Source organism: Meles meles, chromosome 4, assembly GCF_922984935.1.
Source record: "Meles meles chromosome 4, mMelMel3.1 paternal haplotype, whole genome shotgun sequence".
In the NCBI taxonomy this organism is placed as follows: domain Eukaryota; kingdom Metazoa; phylum Chordata; class Mammalia; order Carnivora; family Mustelidae; genus Meles; species Meles meles.
The window spans coordinates 43,178,773-43,195,483 of NC_060069.1; the positions used below are offsets into that span (position 1 = coordinate 43,178,773).

The window sequence follows — 16,711 nt, forward strand, 5'->3', positions numbered from 1 at the left end:
AGGAGTTAAAAAGACAATATTAATAGACTTACTATTTGAAAAGACCACTTACCAAAACTTCAACAATTTTCAAACATTATTTTTATTTTCCCATAATACTCTTAGAGAAAATATTACTTTACTACAATTAATTACTACAATTAATGACTGAAGTAGAATCAATAGCTATACTTTTTAGTCCAATGCTCTGGGCATCAAAGTCAAAAGGAAGAGAAGTTGGGATAGGGAAAACTGAACCTGAGCCAGAAGGTAATAGTAATTTATAATATTTCTCTTGGAAAATGTGTATCTTGAAAGACTGAAGTTTACTTTCACTTAAAAATGAAGGGAAGGGTGGTTCAATCAGTTAAGCCTCTGCCTTCAGACCCGCACGGGATTCCCCACTTGATGGGAAGTCTGCTTGTCCCTCTGCTTCTGCCCTTCCCCTTGCTTGTGCTTTCTCTCACTCTCTTGCTCTAATAAATGGATAAAATCTTGCAGGGGGAAAAAAAAAACAATGAAGAGAAATAGAGGCACCTGGCTGGCTCAGTTGGAGAAGCATGTGACTCTTGATCTTGGGGTCTTTAGTTTAAGCCTCATGTTGGCTATAGGGACTACTTAAATAAATAAACTTAAAAAAAAAAAGGGAAATAAAGGAAAAAAGCAATAAGGATGTTGTGAAAACATGTTCTATCAAGTAGAAATCAGGAGCTTTGGGATTATTAATTCTCACTCTGAGGCGCCTGGGTGGCTCAGCTGGTTAAGTGACTGCCTTTGGCTCAGGTCATGATCCTGGAGTCCCTGTATCAAGTCCTGCATCGGGTTCCCTGCTTGGCAGAGTCTGCTTCTCTCTCTGACTCTCCCTCTTCTCATGTTCTCTCTCTCTCTCTCAAATAAAAAATAATAATAATAATAATAATTCTCACTCTGGCACAAACTATACGACTGAGGGTATTGATTTACCTCTTCTGTAGACAGCTAAAAGCTCCTTCTACAAGATATAGCTTAGGTATTTATGATTCAATAAGCAGATACAGGAAGGTCTGATTTGAAAAATCAGAATCTGAATCACAAGTAAAATTTACTGTTGGTTCATATTAATAACCCAAGCTCTGAAGAAATGCCAACAAACCTGTATTTTGGACTTTATTTCCTAGATCTTATTGTCTCTAAATAAATAGTGGTTTAGTATTTAGACTCCAGATTTAATATATTTGTGTATTTTTACATGTGACCTTTTATATTCATAATCCACCTGAAAAAAGGGAGCTAATGTGTGGTCCAGTTAAATTACATGTGTACTTTTTGTTCATGATGTCTATCTTTGTTAATAAATCTACATGAAACTATCCTTCCAAATCTCAATGGATATTATTTTATTTGACCATTTCAGAAATATAAAACATGGGCTCTGAAGTTAAGGTAGGTTGATTTCAAATTCTATTTCGGTTATGGAACCTTGAGCAAGTTACTTAACCTACCTAAGTGCTACTTTCCTCAGCTGTAACATGATGATAATTATAATACCTAATTCATAATGTTACTGTGGTGTTTAATGGGAAAAGTCCCATTCCCATGCCCAGAACATAAGTACTCAAGAGTAACAAGGAGTAGTAAATGAAAGTCAAGCTTCTCAGAAACCATAAAGCAGTAAAGAATAGTTTACTTTATAGAAGGAGAGGGGTGCTAGAGATAGCATGTAAGACAAAAAAAATAAGCCTGATCTTTGTAGTGCCCGTTCCCCTGTAGGGGCTCACCAAAAATCGGAACACTGACACTATTAAGATTTTGAAAAATTCAAATGCATTATTAACTTATATCTCAAAAGTTTAGTAACATGGAAATCAATGAATACTGGTTAAAATGTAATTCTAATGACTTTCTTGGGAGAAAGTGGGCCTATTAGACTTGCACTTTAAGTACTTTAACTCTGTCCTGAAGCACTTCAGTACTGATCAACCAGCAAAACTTCACTATTCATACCTGAAGAAAACTAAACAACACACCTTAATAATGGGTCTTTATCACATGACAGATTATGGTATGACTATGGATATACATATATGTGGGACAGTGAAAAAGTAAAACATTAACTTACAAGTTCTGTTAAATGTCTGAGATGTCCAATTTCCTCTGGAAGTGACACCAATTTGTTATTACTAGCAATTAAGACTTTCAGTGGTAAATTACACAAGTGCACTGGTAACGTTGACAGTTGGTTCCGACTAAATGGATAAGTAGAGAAAGAGAGGAGTAAGAACCCACCACTCAAGAAAGAAATTTCCATCTTTCCTATTCTACACTCAGTAAAGTGACAAACCTAAGTCTTGGAAGGAACAAACAGGATATTAGATTTGGATTCTGGCCTCCATTTCCTCACATATCACCTTTGTGATTTTAAGCACAGCATTATTCCCTTTTTACACAGATTCCTCATATATAAATTGAGGATCTTAATACCTCTTCTACCTATCCTACAGGACCCTGTACCATAAAACTCCTTTATAAATAATGATGTGCTATATAAACACAACATATATTATTTATTTAAATGACTGTTATGAATGATAAAGTGATTTAAAAATACAGCAGATGACTGTTATCCTCTCCTGTCTTCCAAACAAGAGTTATAAACATTAAAGTAGTTGTATCTACTTCCCTCACCATTACATACATTATAATCAAATGTATATAAATGATCCAAATATAGTTCTATGGAAAACAAGTGACAGGCTGTGATTTCAAATATGTCACACCAGCTGAAGTACAGGTATAGAAATCTTTTATGGGGCACTTGGTTGGCTCACTTGGTTAAGCAACTGCCTTCGGCTCAGGTCATGATCCCGGAGTCCCGGGATCGAGTCCCACATTGGGCTCCCAGCTCCAAGGGGAGTCTGCTTCTCCCTCTGACCTTCTCCCCTCTCATGCTCTCTCTCACTTTCTCTCAAATAAATAAATAAAATCTTAAAAAAAAAAAGAAATCTTTTATATATATAAAAATATGCAAAATCAGTACTAAAAGTACACATCTATCATTAGGATAAAAATAAGTTAAAATTTTACTTATAGAGATTTAACCTATATCTCTATGATCAGTTCACCCCATTTCCAAGACCTTTTGCTGATTTGACTAATATTGATCATGAGCCTTTAAAACTTTTTCAATCAATAATTCTATTCCGGGATGCCTGGGAATTAAGCATCTGCCTTTGGCTCAGGTCATGATCCTGGGGCCCTGGGATCAAGAGCAGGGAGCCTGCTTCTCCCTCTCCTACCCACTTATGCTCTCTCTCACTATCTCTGTTGCTGTCTCTCTTTCAAATAAAATCTTAGTAATAATAATAATAATAATTATTATTATTATAACAATTCTATTCCTAGACATTTATCTTAAGGAAAGAGAAAGATAAACATTTACATACAAGAGTCTCTGCCAGTATTACTTTTACCATGGCAAAAACCTGAAATAAACTAAATATCTGAGAGGGAAAATGAGTTTTAGAAGTATATAAACTACAGAATAAAATCTTTACATACAAAAATATTTCCAAAGAGTATATCATGCCAAGGGGAAAATCTCATTTAGAAATTTGATTGAAAGCCTAGAGAAAAAGGAAAACATCACTTATAATTATAACTCAAATACAACATTTTGATGAATTTTCTTTATATTTTTCTACATTTGCTCATTTTTTCCAGTGAACATTTATAACTTTTATAACCAAAAAAATAGTGAAAGAAGTCTTCCAAGATATGAAAAAATAGAAAGGAGTTAAATAAATGCATTTACACATTCAGAACTTAGTACACAAAAATGCAAAATCACAAGAATGAAAGTACTTTCAGATCTATTCTCATTTGATAAAGCTTATTTGAAAATGTAATTGAAGAATCACTACAAGACTACTGCAAGCCTATCAGGCCAATGACCCTCACAGTTTGTTAATTACTGCAAAGCTAAAGGCAAAGGGAGAAAACTAGAAGCACATAAGAAATATTGTTAATGCAGCCTAAGAATGAATATGAATAGATAATGTAAATATGAATAGATAATGTAAATCTGATATGAATAGATAATGTAAATTTCAGTGATACTGCAGATATGAATAGATAATGTAAATTTCAGTGAAAGGGAAGAGAGAACTGAAAATACCATATAAAACTAGAAATTAAAAAAAAAAAGAAAGAAACAGCATCCTTACCTAATATTTAAGAATGTTAGAGCTTGTAGGTTTAGAATTGCCTCTGGTATATACCGAATACAATTTTGGTATAAGTTGAGATTCTCGAGAGAAACAAAATGACATGCTTCTATGGGAATCTCTGAGAGACGATTTCGTGACAGATCTGAAAGAAAAAATAAATTAAGTTTTAAGGTCAAACATTAGAACTTATTTTACCAAAATGTTGGATAAATAAGCAGGTTTCATGATTGTCTGAATTCCCAAGAGTTTCCATGGTGAAGAACAGTCCAGAGTAAACATTCAAATATTTATTATTCAATTGAAAAAAACATTTTAATGTACTCCTCTTCATCTTTTTGCTGGGAAATACTGATTCCTTCTAAGTCTCCACATATACTTAAAAAATAAAACCAGTATTTTTTCGCAAGTAACACAAATTCTAAGGCATATCTGTCTACAATTACACCAAAGATCATACTAAGTATCAAATATCCTAGGAAACAAATAGATCTTAAAATCCACCTTCCCAAAAGCACAGACAGCATTCTGGGATTTTTAAAAAAAACAACACAGAACTTAAAAAAAAAAAATTGCCCCCCCCCGCCCTTTTAAGATTTTTTTATTTATTCATTTGAGAGAGACAGAGAACAAGCAAGAGCATGAGTAAGGGAGACAGTCAGAGGGAGAGGGAGAAACACACTCCCTGCTGAGCTGGGTGCCTGACACCGGCCTCAAACCCAGGAACCCTGGATCATGATCCAAGCTGAAGGTAGATGGTTAACTGAGTGACCCAGGTGCCTCATTATACTGCCCCTTTCTTTACCGTCAAAGACTATCAAGGTCATGTCAAAAGGAGTCAGGAACCATTCGGCTTCTAGGCCAAAGATGAGACAAATCTCAGCTTCAATGGAGATATTAACTACAAAGGACTCAAATGTATCACATAAGTTGAATTATATTAGTTTATAATGACATCTCCCCCTTCCCCCCAAAAGATGATAGAGAACCCATTCATTATCTCGTAAACTGATAAAAGTAAGGGGAAAACATTTAACTTGCCTTTCCTATATGAATTGTATCACTGAGTAACCAAACAGATGAAGTGTCTGTATAAGTGTTCCCCTTATAAATTAAAAAATGATAGAATGTCACCATTTTGCAACCCTCAATGAATTAATGGATCTAGAATTGAGTATTAACAGCTTTTCTTAAATACTTTTTAAAAATTTTTTAATTTATTTGACAGAGATCACAAGTAGGCAGAGAGGCAGGCAGAGAGAAGAGAAGAGCAAGCAGGCTTCCTGCAGAGCAGAGAGCCCAATGCGGGACTCGATCCCAGGACCCAGAGATCATGACCTGAGCTGAAGGCAGAGGCTTAACCCACTGAGCCACCCAGGCACCCTATTAACAGCTTTTTTTTTTTTTTTAACAACGAGACAATCAGAAATTGTATGCCTCCCTCTGGAAACATAGAAAATCCCTTACCATCTTGCCAGAGGGACAGAACCTGCATCTACTGAAGCTTTTGCTAACTTTCAGGAAATGGAGAAGACAAAGGCATCTGCTGAAATAAAGTCACTCTATCATTATCCATTTAGATCTAGTTAAATATACTGTGAGATTCACTTGCTTACCACTGTTTTCTCTCTTCTTCTACCCTATCTCAAAGTCTCTGTTGGCAATTATTGGTGAGAATCATTTACTGACAACTTCTCCTAAATGGAGGACTTGTATTACTGTGTGTCCACAAGTATCTTGGTTTCACCACAACATATGAATAGTACCTGCTTAGGTATAGGCACAGGTCTTTTCTTAGGAACCTGTAAATGTTATTTTACTACTGTCTAGCTTCCAGGGTCATATGGAGTACTCTGGCACATATACGATGATTTTTTCCTTTGTAAACGGCTTGTTTTTCTTGTCTCCCCACCATCCTCAACAGTCTGGTCTGGAACTCAGCAGGCTCTTTCTTTCAGTTTTTCTTTAAACCAGAGACATACTTGCCTAGTACAGCTTTAGTTACTGCACCTCCTCCATTTGTTGTCTCTCCTTCCATAGATACATATATCTATATCTATATCTATATATACCCCCACTGACTACCACCTTTCGCTATACTCTTCTACTTAATGTTCCAGACCAGGAATTTGAGTCTCACCAATAATCACCCTTTCCACAAGTTAATATATAAAAAAGCTCCTGCTTTTTGTTTTCTTTTACGCTATGATTAGAAGCATGTCTCTTGGGGTGCCTGGGTGGCTCAGTGGGTTGGGCCGCTGCCTTCGGCTCAGGTCATGATCTCAGGGTCCTGGGATCGAGTCCCGCATTGGGCTCTCTGCTTGGCAGGAAGCCTGCTTCCCTCTCTCTCTCTCTCTCTCTCTGCCTGCCTATCTACTTGTGATCTCTCTCTGTCAAATAAATAAATAAAATCATTAAAAAAAAAAAAGAAGCATGTCTCTTTGTTACTCTTGAAAATCTAAGATGATTTATTTTGTTTTGCCTGTTAAATCTGTCATCTATCTCTTCCAGTTTCTACTTCTGTTTTACTTCACTGAAATCACTTGTTCTAGATGCAGTCCTTGTTCATCCTGTCTCCGGCTGCTGGTGTTCCTTTAAGTGAACTATTTTCCTTTGCCATTTATGGCTTGCATCATCCTCAGAGCTCATCCTTCAAGCTGCTCAGAGTCCCTTGAAAGGCAGTTAACACCAAAATTGTAGAAGCAACCTCTACAATGGGATGGAATTAAGCTTTTAATCAAGGGACAATTCTTTCTGAGGACTCAAAAATTCTGACAATTGCCCCACAGGCTTTTGCCTCTTGTTTTCATTTGGATCACAGTATATTCCCCAAACTCACATATTCCCTCTAGGCCCCTCCAGCTTACATGCCTCAGAGCTGTTTCACTCTCAAGTGATAGTTAGTAACTGAAGTTGGGAAACAGATCACCATCTTGCCAAAATGCCTCCCCATATTGTATTCATTAGGAAAAAGTTTTAATGCCCTAGTTAACAGAGACCATCAAATACTTAAGACTAAAAATTTCCTATAGAATCACACTATAGTTTCTTTCATACTAAATGCAATAATAATTCTTTTTTATCAATTCCTATTTAAATTTTATTACTATAATTTTAAAAGTTGAAGAAATGAGGAGTGCCTGTCTGGCTCAGTTGGAGGAACATGTGGCTCTTGATCTCGGGGTCATGAGTTTGAGTCCCACATTGGGTGCAGAGATTACTTAAACAAATACATAAACTTAAAAAAAAGTTGAAGAAATTAAAAAAATTAAATTCATTGCAAACTGCTCCTTATTTAAATTTAACCCTCCAAGATGACAGCTCCAGGCAACAGATTAAATTTAGGCAGGGATTATGCTTAAACATGATTTAAGCTTAAATTAAACCTTAAACATGATTTAAACTCAGTCTGTTAAGCATCTGCCTTTGGCAGGTCCTGGCATTCAACTCTGCATCAGGCTCCATGCTCAGGGGGAAATCTGCTGAGTCAGCTTCTACCTCCCTCCCCACTCAAGTGTTCTCTCTCAAATAAATAAATACATAAATAAATCTTTAAATTACTTAAAATCCAGAAAAATGAAACAAATAACTTCCAACATTTTTTTATCCCCATGTTAAGCAGGGAAAAAAATAACAGCAAGATATACACTAGGCTTAGATGCATTTCAATAAATGGGTACTCCTTATTTTTTTAATATTTAGCAAATTTAAGACATAATCTATTTTTGAAACCAGAGTTTTGGATAAGGGTTCTTACAAGTTCTTCCACTTAAACTATTTTTATTTCAATTTGGGAAGACAAGTAGCTGCTTCCTTATGTTAAATAAGTAATTTTTTACATGCTATAAATCTATGATCATATTACAGAAAATACTGCAAAGAACTAATGGTTTATAAAAAACATTTTTGTCATACTCCCTCAAGGAAGAAATAATTTTATAATCAAAGAAATGTGTTTTAAAAAGCCTTCATGGGTGCCTGGGTAGCTCAGTTGGTTAAGTGTCTGACTCTTGGTTTCAGTTCAGGTCATGAGCTCATGGGTTATGAAATCCAGCCCAGGCTCAGCGGGGAGTCTACTTGGAAGATTCTCTCCCTCTCCCCTTACCCCCACTTGTGTGCTCTCTCACTCTCTCTCTCAAATAAATAAATTTTTATAGAAGCCTTTAAGAAATAAACTTCAGATTAAAAAATTATGGGTATGTAGTATTCTTAAAACTCTTTTTCTGGTTACAAAAGCAATGATGCTAACTTCATATGAAGAGAAGACTGCATAAAACATATACGCATTCGAAGAAATAAAAATATTGCCAGTACCCTAGAAGCTCCAATGTAGCTGTTCCTGATCATAATCTTTTCCCTCTCCAAAAGAGAAACCAATCTACTGATGTAGTGGTAATCATTTCCTTGATAGTTTTAACACTTTATAATTTTTAATACTAACTACCTATTATTCTGGAAATCAGAAGTCAGAAATAAGTCTCATTGGGTTAAAATCGAGGTGTGTTGGCAGGGCTACATTTCCTCTGGAGATTTAGGGGAGAATCTGTTTCCTTCTATTTTCAGGTAAGGTGTATCCTGCAGTAGTTCCTTCATTTTCACTGTCTTCATAGTTCATTTCTATATAAACATGCCACAGTTTATTTGCTTATCCTACTACTGATGAACACTTCAATTACACATTGATCTAGATAAATATCTAGGAGTGAAAATGCCATGTAATAAGATGTAGGGATCTTCAACTTCACAAGAGAATGACACTTTTCCAAAGTGGTTGCACCAATTTACACATCTACCAGCAGTGTGGAAGACTTCTTGTGGCTTCACATCGCTTCCAATACTTGTTATTATGAGATGTCTTAATATGTTTATTATATTTTAAAGATTTTCATACAGTGGCATTTCATTGTGATTTTAATTTTCATTTCCTTTATTATTAATGAGGTACTATAGCTTTTCATTTGTTTATTGTCCATAGATTTCCTTTCTTTTTTTTTTTTTTTAAAGATTTTATTTATTTATTTGACAGACAGAGATCACAAGTAGGCAGAGAGGCAGGCAGAGAGAGAGAGGAGGAAGCAGGCTCCCTGCAGAGCAGAGAGCTGGATGTGGGACTCGATCCCAGGACCCTGAGATCATGACCTGAGCCGAAGGCAGAGGCTTAACCCACTGAGCCACCCAGGCGCCCCCATAGATTTCCTTTCTTATAAAGTCTTTTGATTTGTTGGAGATCTTTATAAATTCTGAATATGGATCTGGTATCAATTATATCTGCTGCAAATCTCTTCCCCCACTTTGTGGTTTGAAGTTCCACACTCTTTGTGGTATCTCTGATGACAGTCTTCAATACAGTAAAATGTCTTATTAATCTTTTCCTTTATGGTTAGTGGTTTTTACAGTTTTAAAGGAAAACCTTCCCTTTCTAAGTTTATAAAAGATATATTCTTTTTTTTTAATTTTTTAAAAGATTTTATTTATTTATTTGACAGAGAGAGATCACAAGTAGGCAGAGAGGCAGGCAGAGAGAGAGGAGGAAGCAGGCTCCCTGCTGAGCAGACAGCCTGATGCGGGGCTCAATCCCAGGACCCTGAGATCATGACCTGAGCCAAGGCAGAGGCTTTAACCCACTGAGCCACCCAGGCGCCCCTATAAAAGATATATTCTTCTGAAAGTTTTATAGTTTGACCATCATATTTACTATACCAGGTATTGTTTTTCTAGTATAATATGAGGTATGAGGCCAATTTCAATTTTTCCTACAGGGATATCCATTTATCCCAGTGACCACTATTGAAAAGATCCATCTTCTCTCCTATTATTTGCCAGTAACACCTTTGTCATATACCAGGTGTCTGTATTTGTATGGGCCTATTTGAAGGCTAATACACTGCACGATTGTCAGTATTACTCAGTCTTAATTATACAGCTGGATAATAATTCTTGCCATCTAGCAGAGTGATGTGTTCCTAAACTGCTAAGGTATTCCTACCTCATCATTCTTCAAGTATTTCTTGGCTTTCTAGGTCCTCTGCATCTCCTTTTAAGCTTTAGAATGGGCTTGTCTAGTTTCATGAAAACACTTGCTGGAGATTGCAGTGAATCAAATATCAATTTGAGAAGAAATAACACCTTTACAATATTGAATTTTTCAATCCATGAACATTTCCACTAATTAATAAAAGTCACCTTTAATTTACCTATTAATAAAGTTTTATCATTTTCCTCAGGAGGGTTTTACACATGTTTACTTGCTTTATCCCCAGTTCTACTGAGATGATCATAAGATTTTTATCTTTACTTATATTAATATTTTATAAGTATATTAGATTAGAAATATTTTCTAGTTTCCATTATGATTTGTCTTATTCTGTCAGAAATGTATTCTTTAATTTCTGCATGTAAGGACACTCTAATTACCTTTTTTGTTGATTTCTAACAACTTTATTATAGTAAAAGAATACTCTTGGGGTGCCTGGGTGGCTCAGTGGGTTAAAGCCTCTGCCTTCGGCTCAGGTCATGATCCCAGGGTCCTGGGATCAAGCCCCACATCTGGCTCTCTGCTCAGCGGGGAGCCTGTTTCCTCCTCTCTCTGCCTGCCTCTCTGCCTATTGTGATCTCTGTCTGTCAAATAAATAAATAAAAATCTTAAAAAATGTACTCTTTATGTTTTTTCAATCCTTTGATATTTGTCTGCATTTTCTTTATGGATCAGCATATGGTCCATTTTTATAAATATTCTGTGTGAGTCTGAAAAGAATGTATACTCTACATTGCACATAATGTTCTAATTAGGTCTATTAGGTCCTATTTGTTTGACTGCATTGTTCAAGGCTCATCTTTACTTTTTGGGGGCAGTTTTTTCATATCAACTGCTGAAAGAGTTATATTACAGTCTTCTGTTACTATTACTATTGCTATCTTTTCTACTTATCTCTGCAATTCTTTAGCCTCTTTATATATTTTGGGATTTTGTTACTGTGTTCCTACAAAATTTTAAATTATTAAATTTTTCTGATAAATCCAATTTTTATAATTCTTTTTTTTCCTTAAGATTTTTCTTTATTTATTTGACAGAGAGACACACAGTGAAAAAGGAACACAAGGAGGGAGAGTGGGAGAGGGAGAAGCAGGTTTCCCCGAGCAGGGAGCCTGATGTGGAGTTTGATCCCAGGACCCTGGGATCATGACCTGAGCCAAATGCAGACACTTAACTGACTAAGCCACCCAGGTGCCCCTTTAAGTTACCTCTTTTATTTCTAGTATTGTTCTTTGCTTTGAAATTTCTTCATTTGCTTGGTTCGGTGGACTGATTTTAATGTGACTCCCATGATCCCTGTTCATGCCCTTGTATAACAACCCCTCCAATTGAGTATAGGTGGGACTTCATAAGTAGCCAATATACATTTGACCCTTGAACAATGTGGGTGAGTTAGGAGTGCCATCCCCCGACACAGCTGAAAACTGGGTATAACTTTTGACTCCCTCAAAACTGAACTCCTAACCTACTGTTGATCAGAAGCCTTACCAACAGCAGAAACAGTCAATTAACATACACCTTGTATGTTATATGTATTATATACTGTATTCTCACTATAAAGTAATCTAGAGAAAAGAAAATGTTTAGAATATCTTATGGAAAATACATTTATTGTACCATACTATAAAAAATCTGCATGTAAGTGGACCCATGCAGTGCAAACCTATATTGTTAAAAATCAACTTAGACTTGCTTTTAACCAACAGAAGACTGCAATGGAGATGTATGTCATTCCTGTGGTTATATCCATGTTTCTCTCTGTTGCAGCTTTGAAGAGTCAAGCTATCATGAATTCTACCACTGAAAGGAAATAAATTCTGCCAACAATCTGAAGGAGGCTGGAGGCAGACCCTTCCCGACTCAAGCCTCTTGATGAAAACACAGCCCTGGTCAACACTTTGAATGGAACCCTGCCGCAGACCTAGCTAAGCTGTGCCTGGATACCTGATCAGACACTTGATCCAAAGGAACCATTAAGCTCTTTAACTGCTAAGTTTATGATAGTTTGTTAAAGCAAAGGGAACAATATAGTTAATTTATCTACAGAATATCTTTCAACACTTCTGAATCATTATGTTTTACATGTGTCTCTTATAAACAGCATATAGATTTTTGCTCTTTTTATTGCCCAACAATCTTTATCTTTTAACTGATACACTCTATATTTAACATAATTACCTAATGTATTTGGATTTTTAAAACGGTCATGTTATTTCTAGCTGATTATCTACACTATTGCTAAAATCTCAATTATGTTCAAAATAGTGAAGTACTCAGCTAGAACACAGACTCATTCTCCAATTTTTTTAATCACTCAAGTTCAAACTAGTGGAATATGGATATAGAATTTAACTACATTTGACTTAGTGACTAATTAATGTAGGAAAATATCATTTACAGGCAGTGTCTTGAGTCCTGTATATAAACCAAATGCTTCAAAAGACCTCATGTTTTTCTGAAGAGGGAAAAAGACTTCTCAGCTTTGAGAACTATCTTTACACAATAATGCCAAAGAAATGCTATATATTTGCAAATATATCAGTTGTCCAGTATTTTCTATTTCATGATGGAAATGCTTTTGTCTATTCAGTTCCTTAGGACAGAATTCTGGAATCACTCTTTTTTTACAATCTAAACCTATCAACAAACACCATCAGTTTATTGGTCCAAATATATCTTGAACCCATTCATTTCTCCTTATCTCCTCTGTCACTGCCTAATCTAAGATTCAAATAAAACAACACATGCAAAATTATTTCATAAACTAAAAAACACAAAGAGGCACACATAAAGCCAGCTTCCTAGGGTTGAGAGCAATACAACAAAAACAAATAACAAAACTCCCCAAATTATATGGAATTGTGCTAGGTCTGAGTGCAATATAATAATTTATGATCTTTGGTCACCAAAATAAAGCAATATTGGGGCACCTGGGTGGCTCAGTGGGTTGAGGCCTCTACCTTCCGCTCAGGTCGTGGTCTCAGGGTCCTGGGATCAAGTCCCGCATTGGGCTCCCCCTGCTTCCTCTTCTCTCTCTCTCTCTCTCTGCCTGCCTCTCTGCCTACTTGTGGTCTCTATCTGTCAAATAAATAAATAAATTCTTTAAAAAAAAAAAAAAAAAGAAGCAATATTGCATTCAGTATACCCTACTTCTAAAAGGCAAAAATGCAGAAAACATTTACTTAATGATTTACATTAAAATGTTTAAAACCATTTCCTTATCTTTTAGTGACAGTTAAATAAGCACAAAGGTTAGTGTATCTTTGTGTTACTAAAGTAAGCTTTTGATTTCACACATACTCACAAGACTAGTTATTGTCACACAAACCTCCTAAGTTTTCAACTCTGTGTCTATGTAGTCAATCCTAGCTTGTTTTCTAGACTGCTAATTCAATTGAGATTTGCCAAGTACTACAAAAAGCCACAAACCGGATAATAAACAACTTTGCAATTAAGCTATTAAGTTACTTCTATGTATCATATCCTGCATGTGGCCTTGGTCTTTCACTAGCCATTATCTTTTCTTCTAATGCTAGTGACATGGGCCAACAACTATACCACTCTTTGGCACAGACCTTGGATGTATTATTCAGTTGAGCAAAGCATAAAAAATCCATTTTGGCCTGATAAAAATATGAGAAAATTTTTGGCTAAAGGATAAATCATGAAGTCTCAGTAACTAAACTAAATAACTAGACTAAATCATGATAAATCATATAGTCTCAATAACTAAACTAAACTAAATAAATAAATGTTTTAATAAAAAAGTTCTAGCACATTATGTTTGTAATAAAATGCCCAATTATTTTCCATATTTACAAAAGTCTTACCCTCAATGTCAAATTCACCTCAGAGATACTGCTGAGTTTTAAAATCATATGTTAAAGAAAAAAGCCTAAAAAAATAGTAAAAAGCATCCTAAATATTAATGGAAGGGGTGTATAAGAATCTAGATTCATACACCAAATATTTAATGAGTCTCTTATGTTATAAGGGTAGGGACTATGTATGCTTTGTTCGACTCCATACAATTGGCACTCAGTAGTGCCACTGCACATAGTATGGAGCTCAATAAAATATTCGTTCAAAAAATGAGCAAATAAATGGATAAAATAAATAAATAAATAAAATGGATAAAATAAATGGATAAAACTGTCAACTCAGAAATGAGTAAGAATCCTGTCCTCCCTTATCTATAGAGCTTCTATAGTAAGACTGTAACATGATTAACATAGCTAAGAAAGGCCAAATTACAATTTTATCTTCCTGATTTTTTTTGCTGTTTTAAGAAGCATTATACAACCTCGATTGAAAATAACTTACTTCTAAACAAGTACTTACATAAAATGAGTCAAATTCAACTCTTCAGGGAAAAACTGTTATGTCTTTCAAACTACAGATAAGTATCTTAGATTTATTTATTTGAGAGAGAGAGAAAGACAGAGAGAGAGACAGACAGAGCGGGGAGAGGGGCAAAGGAAGAGGGAGAGAAATCGTGGAACAGACTCCTAGCTGACTGTGGAGCCTGACGTGGGACTCAATCCCAGAACCCCAAGATCATGACCTGAGTTGAAATCAAGAGTCGGATACCCAGGTGCCCCAAATATCTTATAATTTTTAAAAAAGGCTGAAATGGGTTATAGCTGTAAAAGAGTGCTTTAGGTATATAAAATAGTAATACTGGACCTTTGTTCCATTTTGAAATATAAAATGTTTTTAACTTATGATATTCCCTTTCTTCCTATTTATAAAAATTACATGCACATTGATTTATAGTCCTATTTGCTACATGGATGCAGATTTTCATTTTATTTAAAGGGTTATAATCCATTAGGAGCCAGATTTGATTATGAGAACGCCTGTATCTTTTTGATATGCCATCTTCATTTTTTTGAGCATTTCCTCATATTCTAACACAACAAGATGTTCCAGGTTTATCTTGTAACCTTCCATGTCGCAGTTCTGCAATCAGCGATTTCTCTTTCACCCTTGTGTAACCAACTTCTGTGGCAAATTACATTTGGAGGATGGGGGCAGGAGACAGAAGGGAAAGCCTCCAACCCCTAGGAAAGTTACAGAATAAATGGTTGTTGGGGTTTTTTGTAAGCCAGTAAGCTTTATAGTGGTCGGTTACACAGCAATAACCAAGAAAACAGAAATTGGCACCTGGAACTGAAGTGCACTCTAACAAAAACTTATAACACCTGGTGTTGGCTTAAAAGAAGGCATCAGGAAGTGGCCCTAAGCCTGTTAGTGATGCAGGAGGGGCAGTGAAAAAAATGCTACTGAAGGCTGGAGAAAAGGGCACCCTAGTTCTGTCCCAACAGAACAATTCCGGCAGAACAATTAAAGAAACTAGAACCTGCTGTAATTTGGTAGGTAGAAAGGGTACCTAATGGGTTTAAATCACCATAAATACATGTGGCTATCTGTAGTGAAACACATAAGAGTTAAGAAATATATGACAACAAGGGCGCCTGGGTGGCTCAGTGGTTAAGCATCTGCCTTTGGCTCAGGTCATGATTTCTGGATCCTGGGATTGAGCCCCGCATCGGGTTCCTTGCTCAGATGGGAGCCTGCTTCTGCCTCTCCCCCTGCTTGTGCTCTATTGCTCTCTATCTCTCTCAAATGAATAAATAAAATCTTAAAAAAAAAAGAAATATATGACAACAAAGTATTATTAAATCTTTTTTTTTTTTTTAAAGATTTATTTATTTGACAGATAGAGATTACAAGTAGGCAGAGAGGCAGGCAGAGAGAGAGAGAGGAGGAAGCAGGCTCCCAGCCAAGCAGAGAGCCCGATGCGGGGCTCGATCCCAGGACCCTGGGATCACAACCTGAGCTGAAGGCAGAGGCTTTAACCTGCTGAGCCACCCAGGCGCCCCAGTATTATTAAATCTTAATGAGAAAGGGTGTACATATATTTACAACACACATATAAATATATTCCTGCAATCTTCTAATTACCCTCCCTTATTTTTAGAAATATATTACACATTTTTCCTTTTCAAATAATGTAGAGAAAGCAAAAAACATTAACCAACTTAAAAGATCCTTTTTGCTCACATAGTAAAGAACATGAATTTCTGCTTAGAATGGATTTGTTTCACACAGTATTAGAAAACAAACTCAATTATTTAGTCTATAAAGACCATCCCTAACTGTGACTGAATTCTTATATAGTTGACCCTTGAACAACTTGGGTTTGAACTGTGCAGATCCACTAATGTGGAGATTTTTTTACAAATGTAGAAAATGTATTCTCCTCTTATGATTTTAACATTTTCTTTCCCCTAGATTTATTGTAAGAATACTGTATATAATACACATAACATATAAAATATGTGTTAACATGTTTGTATCAGTAAGACCTTCCATCAACAGTAGAGGATTAGTAGTTATAGTGGGGGGAGTCAAAAGTTAGACTTAGATTTTCAACTGTGCTGGGGGTCAGTTCTCCTAACCCCCATGTTGTTCAAGGGCCAACTGTATTTGC

At 35.8% G+C, this 16,711-nt stretch overlaps 1 protein-coding gene across 10 annotated transcripts in view; it reads right to left on the reverse strand.

Moving 5' to 3' along the window:
• The window catches only part of LRCH3 (leucine rich repeats and calponin homology domain containing 3), a 124,759-nt gene that overhangs the window by 71,399 nt on the left and 36,649 nt on the right, over nt 1-16,711 (reverse strand). For all 10 annotated transcript variants that reach the window (XM_046002002.1, XM_046001999.1, XM_046002003.1 and 7 more), the window contains exons 2-3: nt 4,182-4,326; nt 2,078-2,204 (exon numbers count right to left, since the gene is read on the reverse strand). In XM_046002002.1, the coding sequence (XP_045857958.1) occupies nt 2,078-2,204; nt 4,182-4,326 (272 nt within the window). The remainder of the gene's footprint in view (nt 1-2,077; nt 2,205-4,181; nt 4,327-16,711) is intronic.